Below are 18,916 nucleotides of genomic sequence, written 5' to 3' on the forward strand. Positions count from 1 at the left end.
TGGTTTGCTGGTATACATCACTTCCATTCTGGCTCCTTCTTTATATTTATATTAAATTTATTTATAAATAATAATAATTATTATTACTAAATTTAAAATAAAATAAAGAGAGTTATGTAATGGAAGGACATGGATGCACTGGGAATTATTCTTGCTGGTGCTCATCCATTCCCCCACCCAGCAAAAAAAAGAACTACATGAGCACTCCTTTGATTCAGAGGCACAAGAAAATAGCGCTCTGCTAATAATAATACTTTTTATAAGTCACCAAATGTCAGTGTGCCTTGTGTTAATGATGCAGCAAGCACTATATGATACATGCCATTTAAAATGTGGTGGGTTATTTGGGAGGAGAATATTGTTTTTATTTTGATTATGTATTTTGTAGTTTTCTATTTTGATTTTATTCTGTGAACTGCCCTGAGACCTCCGGGTATAGGGCAGTATATAAATTCAATTAATCATCATCTTCGCCATGGGTAGGCAAACTAAGGCCCAGGGGCCAGATCCAGCCCAATCGCCTTCTAAATCCGGCTCACAGACGGTCAGGGAATCAGCATGTTTTTACATGAGTAGAATGTGCCCTTTCATTTAAAATGCATCTCTGGGTTATTTGTGGGGCCTGCCTGGTGTTTTTACATGAGTAGAATGTGTGCTTTTATTTAAAATGCACCTCTGGGTTATTTGTGGGGCATAGGAATTCATTCATTTCCCCCAAAAAATATAGTCTGGCCCCCCCACAAGGTCTGAGGGACAGTGGACCAGCCCATGGCTGAATAAGGTTGCTGACCATTGATCATCACCATCCTCTTCCTCCTCACCCAACCATATTCCACACAGCACTCACTCTCTCATAGATCCACTAGTTGGGCAGTTGGGTGACCGAAATATTGTAGTTATTATCTTGGATAAAGATGGCAGATTGGCAACAAAAAAGGGCCCCTCCCAACTCTTCTGTGAGTGTATTCTGCAACTACTCACTGATGCAATGCCTTCTGCTTGTGCAACGGGGCTTCTTCTCTCTCCCTGCAAGCCCCCTGCGATTGGCGGGGGGGCAGGTGGTGTAAGAGGAGAAGAGGAGGGATGGTTCCACCTCTTAAGCTGCAGTGCTTGTCTGTCCCTGTCCCCCCAACAGCCATTCAGAATCTGTATTGTCCCACCTGGAGGTGTTTCTATCAATCATATTAAAGTGTGGTAGAAAATGGCTTTTAAGATGAGCTATGAAACGTCACCACAACAAATGCCCTTGTAACTCTTCCCACTTTCTCTCTCTGGTTTTTGCGATTAAATATATCCAAGGTTAGGGACCTGTCTGAAATGGTGGTCCTGTGCAATAATGAATACTACCTCAAATAGTAATTCAGGATTGATTTTTCACATCAAAATGGGAGAAATGCCAGCTTATAGAAGAAAAGGGGAAGGTGCAATGGTCAATGAATGAAAGGAGAAGTGCTGGGACTCACCTCTTCTTCCCTGGGTGAAGAAGTAATAACATTTAGTGAATTAATGGAGAGATACCAGGGTTCTCGTATTACTATGTTAGTCACTTTCCCTACAAGTTATCCAACTATTTCACAGACATTATCTCTGAAATCTTTAACAACAACCATAGGAAGTATGGCTGGTTAGCCGCGGCAGTGATTCCATGTTAAGACTAGCAACCCAGTTCAGTGTTTGACAAAGAATGAAGAGGCCCAGATTCAAAACCAGTGTGTCTTAGTGGTTAGAGGGCTGGATTAGGACTGGCCCAGTCACGATCTCTCAGCCTAACCTCAAGTGTGCGCATGCCCTCAGCTCTTGAGCGAAGGTTGGCTAAATATTGTTATCTAATAAAGCGCACGCTCAAGGAACTCCCATCTCTACCAAACTGTAGACATAGAGTTTCATGGACAATTCATATATGTGTGTGTGTGTTATTTGTGCATGCATGTGTACACATTTTCAGTGAGAACGTTTCCAAAACTGGAGATCTCTTGTCCCCTGAGCAGGTAGAAGGTGCCCAGAGGAAGAGCGTGGACTCCTCCAGAGACACACCCAACTTGTAGTTTATTCCCAGCAGCTGAGGTGTAGCACAGCAGACATCAAACCTATGCTAACAACGGCATGTAAGGGAGGAGCTCCTGCAGATGTAAATGAGAAATAGAGTTGTCATCAGAATACTGCTGACAATGTACTCCGAACCTCCGGATAACCGCACCCAGTGGTTTCATGTACCGTATTTTTTGCACCATAACACTCACTTTTTTCCTCCTAAAAAGTAAGGGGAAATGTCTGTGCGTGTTATGGAGGGAATGCTTGCGGGTGGCATGCATACGGATTTTCCTCCTCTAAAAACTACGTGCGTGTTATGGTCGAGTGCGTGTTATAGAGCGAAAAATACGGTAAATGTTAAACAACGTGGGGGATAGGATTGAGCCCTGCAGAACCCCCCATTGAAGGTTCCATGGGACTGAAAAGCATTCCCCAAGCAACACCCCCTGGGGGCAACCATCCAAGTAGGATGGGAACCACCACAAAGTGGTGCCACCCACCCCTAGTTCAGGGTCGCTCTAGAAGGATACCATGGTAGATGGTATTGAAAGTCGCTGAGAGGTCGAGAAGAATTAATCAGGGACATGTTTCCCATGTCTCTCTCTTGACAGAGGTCATCATACAGGGCGACCAGAGCAGTTTCTGTGCCAAAACCAGGCCTAAACCCCAACTGAAGTGGATCCAGAAAATCAGTTTGTCCCAAAAGCGCGTGGATCTGGTCCGCAACCACTCGCTCCAGAACCTTGCCCAGGAAAGGGAGATTAGCAACTGGCTGGTAGCTAAGTTAGGTTTTCCGAATCCAGGGAAGGCTTCTTAAGGAGTGGTTTTACCATTGCCTCCTTCAAACAGGCAGGGACCACCCCCTCTTGTAAAGAGGCATTGATCACCACCTTGTCCCAACCAGCTGTCCCCTCCCTGCTTGTTTTTTATCAGCAAAGAGGGTCCAGGGTCCAGGGTGAAAGCGGTTTCCCTGATCGATCTGAGCACCTGGTCCACATCCTCAAGCCTTAGCAACTGAAACTCATCCAACAGGACTAGACTGTGCTCTGGACACCCCATGAGATTCATCTGCTATAACACTACAGTCATACCTTGGGTTACAGATGCTTCAGGTTGCATTTTTTCCGGTTAGGGACGTGCCAAAACCCGGAAGTACCAGAACTGGTTACTTCCAGGTTTCGGCGGTCACGCATGTGCAGAAGCACTGAATCGCAACCCATGCGTGTACAGACGTGGTGCTGCGGGTTGCGAATGCTGCGGGTTGCAAACGTGCCTTCCACACGGATCACTTTCACAACCCGAGCGTCCACTGTAGAGTCAAGGTCTTGGTGGATGCAAGCAATTTTATCCTCAAAATATTTTGCAAACCAATCACAGCGAACTACCGTCGGTTCTACCACCTGCTTTGGGTCAGCCTCTAAAAGGCCCCTACAACCCGGAAAAGCTCTGCTGGATGACATAATGAGGATGCAATGGAGGCAGCCAAGTATGCCTTCTTTGCTGCCTTCACTGCCATTGGGTAGGCTTGCTAATAAGCCCTTACCAGTGTTTGGTTGCATTCATTCGGATCTTTCCTCCATTTGCGAGGAAATCCAGGATGGCATAGGAGCTGGAGCACTGAACTCAGGGGACTTGGGTTCAAATCCCACGTGGTGTTAAAATGGAACACTCAGGATGAAACGGTTAAATCTGCTATGATTAAATGGGCACAAGATGTTGGACATAACATTATGTTTGCTGACTGGGAACAGTTGTGGACCACAGGTATGAAATTTACGGCATGTAATGCCTTAAGAGAGAATATTATGAAAATGATATACAGGTGGTACATGACACCAGTCAAGCTTGCAAAAATATATCATTTGCCCGATAATAAATGTTGGAAATGTAAAGAAAATGAAGGTACATTCTTTCACCTTTGGTGGACGTGCCCAAAGATTAAGGCTTTCTGGGAGATGATCTATAATGAAATGAAAAAGGTATTTAAATATACCTTCTTGAAGAAACCAGAGGCCTTTCTCCTGGGCATAGTCGGCCCAATGGTGCCAAAGAGGGACAGAACTTTCTTTATGTATGCTACAACAGCAGCAAGAATACTTATTGCAAAGTATTGGAAGACACAAGATTTACCCACCCTGGAAGAGTGGCAGATGAAGGTGATGGACTATATGGAACTGGCGGAAATGACTGGCAGAATCCGAGACCAGGGAGAAGAGTCGGTGGAAGAAGATTGGAAGAAATTTAAAGACTATCTGCAGAAGTATTGTAAAATTAATGAATGTTAAAATGATGTTGGATTGAAATTAAGTGGCATTAGCAACAAGGTTAATAAGAATATGTAAAAATGGACTGATAATGGATGAAAATATACAGTTACAATATGTTAAGATATAGAGTTAAGATAAATGAAAAAGGGTAAGGATTTGCTGAACTGACTATGTGAACGGGAATGCAAAAAAGGGAGGTGTGAAGAGGTCAAGGAAACAAGTAAATGAGTTTAAAGATATGGAAAAAATGGATTTGTTTTTAACTTTTTCTATTTATTTCTTTTTTGTATTTTCTTTTTTCTCTCTATGTATTTTTGTATTTTTTGTATTGATTCTTTTCTTTCTTGTCTTTTTTTCCCTTTCTTATCCTGTTAACCTTTGCTTTTTGTAAAATCTTAATAAATATCTTATATATATAAAAAAACAAATCCCACGTGGTGGCCGACCTTAGGCCTAATCTACTCCTCTTGTCATGACGAAATGGGCCAAGAGGATCGTGTACACCTCCTTGTGCTGCTGAAAGATGGTAGAAAAATATAATGGATAAAGAAGGCGGCCCAAGGGCATACGCAGAGTGCACCTCTCTCTGCACCAAAGAATTACAGAGCTCTTCGCACACAAATAGGGATTCGTTCCCCCCACCCTACCCCCCAAAAAACCCCCAGAGCCGGGGCGGTTTTGCATGGGAAAATCCTCGGAGCAAGGCGGCCCTTTATTCTTTCGCTCGCTCGCAGGCGCGCCGATGGGGTTGCGCCCGCCTTCGGCAACCCGGCCGCGCATCTTCCGCGAGGGCCGCCCGCGGGCGGGCTCCGTCCGGCCCTTCCGCCCCCCGCCGCGGCGCCTCCCGCGTGGCTCTGCTCGTCGGGCTCCGGCCCAGCCTCTCTCTCTCTCTCGCTGGCTGGCTGGCTGCCCCCGCCCCGCTTCCCTTCCTCCCTGCCTTCCCTTCCCCCGTTTTGTTTTGTGCGGCGACTCCGGGAGCGTGACGGAGGAGGCGCTCAGAGCAGCGCTTATGCAACCGGCTGACCTACTAACACACATTCGCCGGGCGAAGGAAGGAGGGCGGCGGCGGCGGCGGCGGCGCTGGGCGAGGAGGCAGGCGCTTGGCGGGGCGAGAGGAGCGCGACGGATCCCTGGACGCGGCCGCTTCTTCCCAAAGAGGTACCGGGGCTCGGGGCGCGTCTGCGATTGCGGGATCCGGGGCGCGGAGCTCCCGCCCCTCCCCCGGCCAGGGCGGCGGCGGCGGCGGCTCCTGGGTCTCTGCTCGCCGGGCAGAGAGAGCGAGAGAGTCGCGGCGGGTGCATGTGCGTGCGCGCTTTGTTTGTGGGAACGGTGTCTTGCGTGCAGCGAGCATGTGCAGCTTTGTTTTGGGGGCTGCGTTTTTGTGCGTATGTGCCCAGCAGCCCGCCTGCCCGCTCCCTGCTCAAAGCAAAGCAAAAGCTCGCGGGGACGCACAATGCAGCCGGAGAAGTTCTCCTGCACAGCCACTCGCGTTCTTGGTGTGAAGTGGAGCCGGGGGCGGCGCGGGAAAGATCCGCTTGCGCGCAACTCCCCCGGCTGGACTGTGCGCACACGCGCGCCCCGGCTCGCGCGCGGAACAACATTAGCAAGCCTGCGAGTGGGCCTCCTCTCTTGCCCAGCCTGACCTACTTTTTGGGGGGGTGGGGAAGGGCGTGAGGGTTTTGTGTGTCTGTGCGAGGCAGCCAAGAACCCTTTGACATGAAAGAAATGAGACTGGGGGAAGCTTGCTTTCGGGAGAAGAAAGGTTTATTACCAGAGCCGGGAAGACGTCATGGTGTGTTTTTGCTTGTTGCTGCTGTTCCAGTAAAATAATTTGGGCATTCTGATGCACACGGGTTAAACTTGCACGGGTTTGTTTGCAGCTGAGCTTCCCGCCTCAAAATATAGTGGAGTGCCTCTGAGCATGTGCAGGTTCGCTGTGCCACACTGTTGAGGAAGCATAGAGCGATGCATGGCACCCGCGTGAAAGTGGGAGGGAAGAAGCTGTTTAAGGCGTGTCTAGCTGAAGAGAGTCACTTCTAAACAAACTAGAGCTCTCTCTCTCTCTCCAAATGAAGTCCTCTACCTGACCACAGGAATGTGGGTAAGGAAGTGTGTAATCTGGGGACTGGTTAACACAGCACAGTCAATTTCTCTCCCGAACCCCCCCTCCAGTATTTAAACTTGCCACTTGCACAACTCTGTACCCACACAAACAAAACCTTGCACCCTCTGTTCTGCAGGGGTTGGGCAGAAAGAAGGTTGGTTGACCGACCCCCTGGCCAAATGATGGGACAGCGACTTGTCCTTGCTTGTTACAGAGATTCTTGCCAAAAATAAGGAACTAGGTGATCTAGAAGTGCACTCCTTATCTCGTAACACAGATCACTTATGGCTTAACTGCAAGGTGATATTGAGCACGCTCTCTTGCTTTCTAAACTTAAAAATACAAAAGTGGACTCCAGGGATTTTAGTTAAACCACACAGGGCTGATTACCTCTTCGTTGTCTTCTATGTATACTCTGCTAAAATTAAATTTCTGCATCAAGGTAAATCTAGATTCTGCACTGGGGGAATTCTGCATCTTAGAGGATTGTTGGAAGTACAGTGGTACCTCAGGTTAAGTACTTAATTCATTCCGGAGGTCCGTTCTTAACCTGAAACCGTTCTTAACCTGAAGCACCACTTTAGCTAATGGGGCCTCGTGCTGCTGCTGTGCAATTTCTGTTCTTATCCTGAAGCAAAGTTCTTAACCTGAATCACTATTTCTGGGTTAGCGGACTGTGTAACCTATGTAGACCTGAAGTGTATGTAACCCGAGATACCACTGTATGTAACTCAAGCAAACCTCTAACATCCTGGAGGGACAATGAATTTCCATCCCTGCTGTACATCTTGCCTAGGTCAGACTCTTATTTAGGACTAAATAGTGTTCAAAAGGCAGCGTATCAGCTTTTGAGTTACACAACATGTTGCTTAGACTAGATGGTGATTTTCCTTCCTTTCAAAAAGAGGGAAGAATATGTTTCTGTTCATCTTCTCCACAAGTAGAAGTACTATTTCCTTTTAAAACACTTTCTTAACTATCCAGTCACAGGAAGAGTTGTGTGTAACTCAAAAGCTCACACGTTGCATTAGAAACACTGATTGTGTAATGGACAGTATTTTCTCTGATTGTGATCTTTGCTCTGCCAGGCTGAGAGGGTCAGCTGATCTTAAAGTACAGCAAATTACTATTAAGAATGCACTCGCAATCCTCTTCCCACACAAAGATAAAACACACCGCCTGCAGATGTGTGTTCATGTGCATTCACAAGTACAAATGGATAAATATATTTAAGGGTTTGAGATGGGAGTTTGTAGATAGGAATGGCAAAATCACCCTATTTACCCCATCTTAATTAATGGCTACCACCTAGATCCATGCTAACCTTCACTGCTGTAGCTTATCACCCCCTCCTTTCCTTTAAAGCATGCACTGAAAGTTGATAAAAAGGCCATAGCCATCCTGATTTCATAGAAACACAGAATTGTAGAGTTGGGTGCGACCCAGCGGATCATCTAATTCAGTTCCCAGCAATGCAATAATTTTGAGCATGGCAATATCTAAGGTGTCCCTCCTCCAAAGCGCTCAGGACACCCCCAACACAACCACCTGGTAAGGTAGACTGAGTGTGCATCTGGCCTGAGATCACTCTGTGAGTAGGATTTGACCGAGGTCTTGGCAACCTGCGTCTTCCACTATCCTGCTGAGGGCTCTCTAATCCAGGTCAAGTGAAACCTTGATCACATAACCTGGGTGGAGTCGGCTGGCTAGTTAGAGTTGGTAAGAAGCACTCAGGGCTGCTGAGTGGAGCCTTCAATTCTCTGGGTGGAGTCACAGTGCAAACAGCATCAGTTGTGTACGTTCCATTTGCAGGATATACAGTGGTACCTCGGGTTACATACGCTTCAGGTTACAGGCTCCGCTAACCCAGAAATAGTACCTCGGGTTAAGAACTTTGCTTCAGGATGAGAACAGAAATTGTGCTCTGACGACGCGGCGGCAGCGGGAGGCCCCATTAGCTAAAGTGGTGCTTCAGGTTAAGAACAGTTTCAGGTTAAGAACAGACCTCTGGAACGAATTAAGCACTTACCCTGAGGTACCACTGTACTTGCTTCCTTTCTTGTGCTTTGAGGGATTGACAAAGGAATCGGAGAGGTGTTTGGGCTGTCAAACCACTAGATTTACTGCAACACACTGAGCACTGAACAGACTTCTTTAGTCTCTTGTTTCTTGTTCTCCGACCACTAGTCACCACTCTCCTCCCAGAACTCAGACTCGGAGCAAAGCATTCCTGCTCCCATCCTCCTTTACCACACCCTGTGCTGCACCCCCCCCAGTGCCCTAAACATCAAGGCATCGGTTGGTTTCCAGAGCCAAACGCAATTACAGGCATCCTGAGTCATTTCAACAGCTATGCAAAACTTGTAACCCCAGTCGTGGCCAAGAGCTTAGGCTCCTGGGAGGAGATCAGTATGTTCCTTAGCAATGGAAACTCTGGACAAAGTCTAAGCAAGAGAGAGTGTGTGTACGTACGTGCTGTTGTGTAGCACGGAACGGCTTGCTTGCTGCCACATGCAAAACCTCGCCCCAGAGTTGAGCAATCTTTGCTTTAGAAAGCCTTTCTGCACCCTTGAGGAGGCTCAGCAGGCCAAACACTCGCATTCAGAGCAGCGAGGGGGAGGCGTCCGGAGGGAGGTGGGGATGGCAAAGTCAGTTGTGAAATCGGAGAGGTTGGTGGCCAGTCAGCCACAGAGCAGAGCTTGGCTCTTGAGGTTGCCTGTAGGAAGAGTTGCTGTTTCACTGACCCCTGCTTCTGTACGTCTAGCAGCAGCTTGAGCTCCAGACACCAGTAAGTGATAAATCACCGCCTGGTGTGGACAGAGCTTTGCCTGCTAATGTTTACAGAGCAAAACTCATTTTAAAAAGCTCTGAAGCTTGTCCAGGCTGCCTTTATTTGCCCCCTGCTTATTGGGCAACCCACAAGGGACGCGGGTGGTGCTGTGGGTTAAACCACAGAGCCTAGGACTTGCCGATCAGAAGGTCGGCGGTTCGAATCCCCGCAACGGGGTGAGCTCCCATTGCTCGGTCCCTGCTCCTGTCCACCTAGCAGTTTGAAAGCACATCAAAGTGCAAGTAGATAAATAGGTACCACTCCGGCGGGAAGGTAAACGGCGTTTCCGTGCACTGCTCTGGTTCACCAGAAGCGGCTTAGTCATGCTGGCCACATGACCCGGAAGCTGTCTGCGGACAAACGGCGGCTCCCTCTGCCAGTAAAGTGAGATGAGCACCACAACCCCAGAGTCGGTCACGACTGGACCTAATGGTCAGGGGTACCTTTACCTTTTTACTATTGGGCAACCCACACCTTCTCCTGCACGGGCTGGAGCTGGTGGCAGTTGTGGCCCACCACTTCAGGAGGGCCGCAGTTGGGCAAGGCCAGGTTGCTGCCAGGAGTGGCTTGTGCCCGACTCTGCGGCCATTTGTAGGGTGCACCTGCTGCTGAGTGAGCCACCTCTTGTGACGGTCTCTTCCCCCTTGGGGTTCTGCTGTAGGGAACCTCAAAGCGTGTCTTGACCTACTTAGCCCTAACCACTACCTTTATTTGTTAATCATATTTGCATTGCACCTTTCAGAGGCCCAAAGTGATGTGTTTGTGTGCATGTCCTGTTTTAACTTGCCATGATCTGATGAAGGCCACTCGACGCCTGGAGGGCAGTGTGAATCCATGCTCTCCACGTCATGCTCAGTACTTGACCCGTCCGGTGTCTGGGGTGGAAATTAATCTTGGCCTAGGAGTGCCACTAGGGTTGCCATACTTCCGGAATTTTCTGGACATAGCCAGTATTCAGCATCTGGGGGGCGAAAATCGCTGAAATATCCATGAAAATCTGGACGCATGGCAGCCCATGTCTCTTTTTTGTTGAGATCAACAACTTTGGCCAAAAAAAACCTCAGCAACTTTTGTGCCCAGACTTTCACTTTTTAAAATATGGCAACCCTAAGGACCACCTTCTTCACAAACTTACTCTTTAGCCTGTTTTCCCACCTGCTTTATTTCTATGTGTCAGGCTAGCTAAGACCCCAGAGCTCTCCCTTCACCGGCCAAAAGTGAAACCTGTAGCTTGATCTTTTCCTGACCCCCCCTCCCTTGTTGATGTTAAATAGTGAGATTTTCTGCTTTATATCATCGTCATCTCCCCCACCCCACTGCACCGTCCCTGCAGCCCCATATTGTGTGATTCCTGCCTTTGTCTCTGTTTAACACACTGCCAGATGGGCAAAACATCAACAGGTACATTTCCCCCTATCACTGTATTTTAAGGTATGCCTGCTAAATTTCTGCCTGCCGTGCTGCTTACATAATGCCTCGGTGGGGGGGTGGGTGGAGTGGCAATCCTAGCGTGTGTGTTTAGAGATTTGATTATGCAGAATATTGCCTAGTGATGAGGAAGGGAAAGGGGAGGAGGAAGAAGAATTAGAGTGGCTCATCTCCAACCCAGAGAGGAACAGAACATTCCTGCTTGGAAAGCAGACACTGTCATGTAATGTTACATCATTAAGCGGTTGTGGGAAGCCCTGCAGGGAGGGAGCAGAGAGGAGGGGATCTCATTTTGGAAGCTGCTAGTCATAGGCCTAAGCAAAGGGAAGAACCTGCAGAGCAAACAATATCAGTCACCTAAGGAAGAAGACTTGGGAAGGGTTATCTGCCACGGGCAGTCCAAAGTTACTCTGGAAATCTATGACTGAAGACAAGAATGGGGAATGTTGCTCCTGCCCCGGCTTGTCCTGTTTTATGGAGATGAAGTAGGAAAACCTAAGCTGCTGAATTTGTGTTGTGTTGCTCTTAAAGGCAGGGCGGTGAGGAAGTTGGTGACTGACAGCAGCTGTCAGAGCAGCTTCCCATCCCCTCTGCTTACAATTCCCCCTCTTTGTATCTGCTAACGGAGGATAAGCTTCACGGTGGAAGATGAAGGGCAGATAATTGCTCCTGAACCAGCCTTCTCAGGAAGACATAAAGTGGTGGCAAAAGGCCATTAAGTAATTAATTCTAGGCCTTAATTGACATGAACAACGAGTAAATCACCGGGCCTGGATGGCATCCATCTGAGAGTTCCCCAGGAACCCAAATATGAAATTGTTGGTCTTTCACCAAAAATAGGTAACTTGTCCATAATATCAGCCGCCATGTTTTAGGGTTGGAAAGAGACCAATGCAATACCATTTTTTTTTTAAAAAAAAGGGATGGGGGTTCTGGCAAACTGCAGGCTGGCTAGTTTAACATACCGTATTTTTCGCTCTATAACACGCACCAGACCATAACACGCACGTAGTTTTTAGAGGAGCAAAACAAGAAAAAAAAATTCTAAACGAAATAGTGGATATATGATTTTTGTGGTTCATGCTGTGCCCACAGACATGTGATCTGACAGTGAGTTTGGAGTAGCCCAATGCAAAAATCCTGAGGATCCATGTGGATCCATGCTTTGTAACCACGGAGGAGGGAAGGAAGGGGAACCATGGATCCTCTGCTCACGACTGCAGCAGATCCCCCCGCCACCCGCAGGCATTCGCTCCATAACACGCACAGACATTTCCCCTTACTTTCTAGGAGGAAAAAAGTGAGTGTTATGGTGCAAAAAATATGGTATGTTCCAGGAAACTTGTGAAAAACTAGGACTCCTCCAGGAAAGACGGTCAGACCGTCATATATTATGAAAGGCCTCAGCTCCTGTGGATCACTAAGATTTGGCATCCCCTTCCCTTAAATTTGGCAACATAACGTTCTGTAAATCTTATCCACACTTTCACTGAAATTGAATCCTGTAACACTGAATTTGGGAGGCTGGGTTCTAAGTGGTGTGCAAACTTGCCTGCTTGTGTGTCTGCACTGATTACTGCTCCTTCTCTTCACATTGTGCGTTTTGTCGTCTAGTAGAGGAGAAACAAGAGCCCTTTACTTCTCCTGTTCTGATCCAGAATATTTTTCATTGCAAGCCCCCCCTTTCCCTCTGAGCTGGACCAGCTCAGTTCCTTAAGGCTCAACCTCTTATCTGAAGGTTGCAACCTTTATTAAGCTGGAAGCCATTTCTCTTTAGCCTCAGATACGTGTGACATGACTTTGGCTATTTGTGAGTGGCAAAGCACTTTGCCCATGCTCAGATGCACTTTTGAGTTAAATTGCTTGTTTGTTTCCGATCTTCTACTTTTTATCCGTGTCAAATGAATCTGCATTTAAAAGTTTTATTTGGTTTTACTCCAGAAGTATTCCAGCACATCTCGCCATAAGTCAAGGGCTCTGGGATATGACCTCCTTTGCAGGCTGTAAGCCTCGCTGCCCCAGGGAGGTGACGCAGACTGGGAAGTAGGTCATGCCTCTGTTCATGCCCCAGCTCGCTGCATCCTGGTTGCACACACCCAGCCCATCCTGCTGGCAGCTCCACGTGCCACCAAGACATGAGGCCGGAGCCCAAAGGCGGGTCAGGGTGTGGGGTTTGGGTTGTTTAGCTGGAAAATTATTTTCTTGACTTGACCCAGAATGAGAAATAAATGCATGGGTCAAGGAAAGAGTTGAAGGAGAAGATGTGGCCCAGGAGCAAGTAGGGTGAAGAAAGTAGTGCAGGAAGCTCAACAGATTTCAGCGCAAAACAGAAATGTAGAGTTGGAATGGGACCCAAGGGTCATCTAGTCGAACCCCCTGCAGGAATCCTTTTGCACAACGTGAGGTTCGAACCCATAACCCTGAGATTAAGAGTCTCATACTCTACCAGCTGCACATTAGCATTCACATCCTTTCAGCTGGATAGTGTTTGTTTGTTTTTTTAAAGCATTTTTGCCCTGCTCTTTCAGCTGAAAAGGCCCCTAGAGTGACTTAACTACAATCAGTAGCAAGACAGCCCCTGGCCTCAGGTTTATATTCCAAAAGACATGGCACACAAGGAAAAAGGGATGGGGAGGGAGGAGGGGGAAAGCAAGCTCAGGCACCCAGGTACAGTTATTGCGCCAACCAGCTGGGATGAAAACAGGCAAAATAACATCTGAAAACCCTGGCTCCAAACTCCCATCATTTAAGTGAACACGTCCTAATTTATATAGTCACATAGGAAGCTACCTTATACAAAGTCAGACCGTTGTCTGCACTGTCTTGCAAAGGCCCTCCTGTGTTTCAGGCAGGGGTCTGATGATGATGATAATAATAATAATAATAATAATAATAATAATAATAATAATAGAATTTATATACCACCCTATACCTGGAGGTCTCAGGGCGGTTCACCGAATCAAATCAAAATATAAAACCAAAAAATACATAATCAAAATAAAAACAACAACCTAATAACGTCCCCCCAAAAAACCCCCACCACATTTTAATTGGCAGGTATATAGTGCCTGCAGTACCATTTGCAACAAGGCACACTGACACTCATTTGGTCTGCAGTTGGGGTGGTAAGATTTGGTGACGAGCTGCATAGCAGAGTTTCATATCTGATCGTCAAGGGATCTTGCGGCTTTGGATTGTGTCATATTTTCCATTTATTTTTGAAGGGAGGGGGAGAATAATAGAGATCTGTTTTTTTAAAAAAAAATACTCTTTTTAGCACAAATTGCTTCTATGAAATACCCCCACTTAATGTTTCTCCCCCCCCCCACATGGTTTGGCCAGTGAATTCTAGTTCCTTCCAGTCTGTTCATATGAAACAAATAAAGCTTTTCCCTTAAAAGAAAAAGAAGAATGTTTACACAGCGCCCTGCCTAAGCGATGGTGCTCCCATTGCTTCCTCTATAAAAAATTATGCGTGTCAGAAAAAAAAGTTGTGCTTCATTAAAGAAGCCCAGAGCAGCAGCCAAATGAGCAAACCACGTCTGGGGTGTGTGCCCTGGTGGGATATTCTCCCCAGCCCCAGCTGTGGGCAAATGGCACAGCGACATGCCAGTCACATTGAAGGCTGCCCTGGACAATGCCCTAGTTGTTTGCAGCCTCCTCCTGCTGCAGCTCCACGTAATATCTCCCCCTGCCTCCCTGCCTCTATTGTTTCTTTGTGCAGAAACAGTTTCTAGGCCAGTAGGTTGTTGGCGCTGTGCCTGTGCTCTCTTTCTGGAGCTGTTGTGCAATCCATAATCATCAGACCTGTTTTGACTGCTTGGCTTGATAAATATTCAGTGTTTACTGACCTATATTCCTGCTGCTTGTGCCTGATGCGCGTAGATCACATGCAAAGGGAAAGAAGAGAAGGGGGGGAGCGCCACCGCCATGGGGGAGCGTGCCACTACGTACACATGGCCCTGGCTTTCTCAGGGGAGGGGAGCTGGAGCATTCCTCTGTATGTGTCATGGTGTCCAGGAGGAGTGGCGGCATCGCTTTTCCTTATACAACCTCCTTTGCCTGGTGGCCTGAGTCAAAACGGGACCAGGCAACTGCTTGCCTTGGATCCATAGGTTTCGCAGATCGTATTCCCAACCTGGCACCCTTCATCACACACACAAACACCGTAAGCCCTACAGCCACAGCCTGGATGAAGTTGTGCGAGAGAGAGAGAAATGGGATTACTTTTCCTGTGAGAGGGGAAAGAGAAAGCTCTTCTCAAGGTTTGCGAAATAACAGGCAGCTGTGCATGGAGATATTTGGGGACGGCATTGGAGTAAATGGAATACATCCCCTAGTTGTTGTTGTTTAGTCATTTAGTCGTGTCCGACTCTTCGTGACCCCCTGGACCAGAGCACGCCAGGCACTCCTGTCTTCCACTGCCTCCCACAGTTTGGTCAGACTCATGCTGGTAACTTCGAGAACACTGTCCAACCATCTCATCCTCTGTCGTCCCCTTCTCCTTGTGCCCTCCATCTTTCCCAACATCAGGGTCTTTTCCAGGGAGTCTTCTCTTCTCATGAGGTGGCCAAAATATTGGAGTCTTAGCTTCAGGATCTGTCCTTCCAGTGAGCACTCAGGGCTGATTTCCTTAAGAATGGAGAGGTTTGATCTTCTTGCAGTCCATGGGACTCTCAAGAGTCTCCTCCAGCACCATAATTCAAAAGCATCAATTCTTCGGCGATCAGCCTTCTTTATGGTTCAGCTCTCACTTCCATACATCACTACTGGGAAAACCATAGCTTTAAATATACCCTAAATCCAGGTTGCAACCATTTCCTTGCTTTAAGGCCCCCCTCTGTGCTGCAAATAGTGTGCATTCAGCTCCCCTTCCTTAGCTTGGCGTGTGCCCTTTATATGTGCCATGCGCCCCTTCTATGTCCAGAAGTCGTTACAATGTGCGGTGCTGCCAGGGGCCCATGTAGCAGAAGACTGGTTTGGGTCGCATGCTTCAAGTAGGTGGGGATATGGTACACAGTGTGCGTTGACCAGCAAGCAGAACTTGTGTATGTATATGCATGAAATCCTTTTTTGGGACGGGGTGTTTGGGGGCTCCCCAAAGGGAGTGACCCCCACGCAGGTGTGACCCCACCCACTGTGTGCTAGCACTCATATTTCTGGAGGGAACTGGAATGTGGGGTGTGGCCCTTGTCTGCCAGGGGCTGTGGCACTGCTGCCTCAACCTGCTGGATTATGTAAATGGAGCCTGAGGTGTGTGACAGCACTGGGCAGAGATGTAACACCCTCCTTTTGTGTCCTTCCTCCTTAGGCGTTTCACTCCCTTCTGGGCCTGACGCAGCGGTTGCCACTGATTCCTTCATTTCCCACTGCGCCTGCCAGCCGGTAACATCTCTGCTCCTGCCGTCGGCCGGTGTCTGGATTCAAAGCCCCGCAGGTCTTCCAGTGAATCATCTTCCGGATAGCAAAGAGTGACCAGAAAGTCTTCGATTGCCTGGGCCTCCCGCCGAAAGAATTCCTGCTTCTCTGGGTGTCCTGGAAGATGCTCTCCTTGTGCTGGACAGTTCCCTTTGCACCGGTGGGAACTCGGAGCCCGTTTGACTTTTGCAGCTGGAGGACAGCTCAAGGCTATATTGTAAGTAGCACCTCTGGCAGTACAGTTTGACAACAGCGTTGGGCGTCGTGTTCGGCAAGAAGTGCCCTTTCCAGCTTCAGCAGCAATTGGAGGGTAAACGTCCAAAGGGCAGGCAGGCAGCGAGCACCTGAACGTTTGTGCCGAGGGATCGCCAGACCTCCACCGGCGACGCCATGGAGAGTCTCAACTCGCCCACACTGTGCTCGGCAGGGAGCTTCCCTGGATTCCACCAGGACGGCATGATGCAGCGAGCCCGGGCGCTGAAGGGCAAGCCGAGTGCCAACTGCCGACGGAAGCGGGAATTTATCTCTGACGAGAAGAAGGACGCCAGCTACTGGGAAAAGCGCCGGAAGAACAACGAGGCCGCCAAGCGCTCGCGGGAGAAGCGGCGTTTCAACGACTTGGTCCTGGAGAACAGGGTGATGGCGCTGAACGAGGAGAATGTGCGGCTCAAGACAGAGCTCCTGCAGCTCAAGTTGCGCTTCGGCCTCATCAGCACGGCAGCCTTCATGGAGAAGAGCCAGCAGCTGAGCGCCGCCAGCGCCAACGCCATGGCCCACTTCTACGAGAGCAGCGACGGCAGCATGTACTCTGGCAGCTCTTTGTCCCGGGCGCATCACTCGGAGGACTCCTCCGAGACGGAGCAGTCGAGTCGGGACAGCGGCAGTGTGTCCGCAGCCAAGTATTCGTCCCGGGGCTCCCTTTCGGACATGTCGGACGGCTCGTCTCGGGACAGCCCCATGCCGCAGACGCTCGGGGAGGCCCAGGCGGTCAGCCGAGCCTATGGCGAGGCTCCCCCACAGCACCACCCAGAGCCCAAGACCCCGGTTCCTCGCGGGGTCATCCTCTTCAGCGCCAATGGCTTTACCGCAGTGGCAGCCCCCCAGCCTTTGTTTCCGGAGCGGGAGGAGCGGGCAGGAGGACGCAGTGCTGGCGAGGCCCCCAAAAGCCCCTGCATGGAGCAGGAAGGCCACAGCCAGCGGGAGGAGCTGCCCCCCCACCCAGGGTACTGCACAAAGCCCCCCAGCTACAGCACGCCCAGCGGTTATTTGGAGGGGGATCTGCCCCAAGTGGAGCACATGAGGAAGGCTCAGGAGCCCCAATCCCCCTTTGAGGGCTACAGCAGCGAGGAGAGCGGGGAAGAGCGCAGCTGGGGCGGCTCGCCCGTTCCCTATCCGGGGCCGCTGGATGCCCACCCCGATGTCCGGACAGCAGCTCTCCCTCACAAGCTCCGCCTCAAGTGCAGGGCCCACAGTAGCGGCGTCCAAGAGCTGTTTCCTGGTCCTAGCGCTGTCCCGGCCGGCTGCTGTCAGGAAGCTCCTGTGGCACCGGACTGGGCCGCCGGCGACCGGCCCGAGGAAATGTCGGCCTTGGTGCGGCAAGCGCTGCTCCTCAACGAGCCGCCGGCCACAGGGGGCGCCCTGGAGAGACTTTTGTGCCGCAGCTCTGGCGTCCACTCGGACAACTCGGTGCCCAAGGACCTTGTCAGTCGGTGGGAGGAAGGTTGCCATGACGACGGCCCTCGGGCCACTTGAAGGAGGCTTGGGTGTGGGTAAAAGATGGTGGGCTTTTGTTTTTTAAACTGATCTGGGGTTTTGTATACGAGAGAAATTCTGCACGGCAGGATCAGCCTTGGATTTGGGGAGCAGAAGCGGGTCTTCGTCCACTCAGACCCCAGGGCCACAGAATCGAGCAGAGGGGCAATCATGAGACACGAAGGGATCGTGACCCGGCTGGACTTGAAAGGGGTCTCATGAGAAGGCAGGCTGTGGAGCTACTGAGACCTGGGAGTTAGTGGCCTCCCTGCTTGGATAGGCCAGGGATTCAGCACGTGGAGGGAATCTGTCTCTGAGCTCTGCTGGCTGTCCAGTCAGTCCCTGCAAGGATATTGTTACTTGAGCTGATTTTGGGGCATCGAGATCCACGGAGAAGTTGGCATCTCATCCACCCTTCGCTGGTGCCGAGGCTCCTGGGTAGCTTCAGCTGGCACAGCTGGTGGTTTGCCAGGGACTGCCTCATCTTCTGAGTCAGGAACTGCTTGGTTGGACAGAAATATTTGTGATTTTAAATACTAAAATAAATGTGCAGAAAATTTCAAGAAATGCTGAGGAATTGCTGAGTATTACTTGGGAGTGGAAACAGATTAGCATAAAAGGGATGTACAACACTGGTGCCTTATCTTTCAACCAGGGCAGCCAAATGTTGTACAGGAAAGGACTCAAGTGTTTTGTCTGTTTACATATATTTGTACGGTGTGTCACCATCCAACATCCACCAGGTGGCTAAATCCATAACAATTGTTCAGTGCCCCCCACCCTCCATTGAAGTAGTCAATTTGTCTATCCTAAAAGATGCATATAAGAACAGCATAAGGCCGAGAACTTATTCTTCATAAGCCTGACAGAGTAAGAAAGTCTTAACCTCGTTTCTCAAAATCCAGCAGGAAGTATGAATAGGCCAAAGCTTTTCCCTAGATTGCTGCTGCCACAAAGGGCCCTTCTCCTCGGCTTGAGGTTGGCCCTTTCCAAAGATTCTGCTGTCCAAGGAAGTTCATAAGGGAATTGCTGTGACCCCAATCTATGTGGAATTGTGAAAGTCAGCATTTAACGCAGAAACAGGTA

The 18,916-nt window shown here is 49.2% G+C and overlaps 1 protein-coding gene across 1 annotated transcript; it reads left to right on the forward strand.

Moving 5' to 3' along the window:
- The first annotated feature begins 5,106 nt into the window (after positions 1 to 5,106).
- On the forward strand, positions 5,107 to 18,397 carry LOC128404937 (nuclear factor interleukin-3-regulated protein-like). Its single transcript, XM_053371036.1, has 2 exons — positions 5,107 to 5,456; positions 15,972 to 18,397. The coding sequence occupies exon 2, from the start codon at positions 16,469 to 16,471 to the stop codon at positions 17,828 to 17,830; it is 1,362 nt and encodes a 453-aa protein (XP_053227011.1). The 5' UTR covers positions 5,107 to 5,456; positions 15,972 to 16,468; the 3' UTR covers positions 17,831 to 18,397.
- The last annotated feature ends 519 nt before the right edge of the window (positions 18,398 to 18,916 follow it).

Source organism: Podarcis raffonei, chromosome 17 (genome assembly GCF_027172205.1).
Source record: "Podarcis raffonei isolate rPodRaf1 chromosome 17, rPodRaf1.pri, whole genome shotgun sequence".
Lineage (NCBI taxonomy): Eukaryota > Metazoa > Chordata > Lepidosauria > Squamata > Lacertidae > Podarcis > Podarcis raffonei.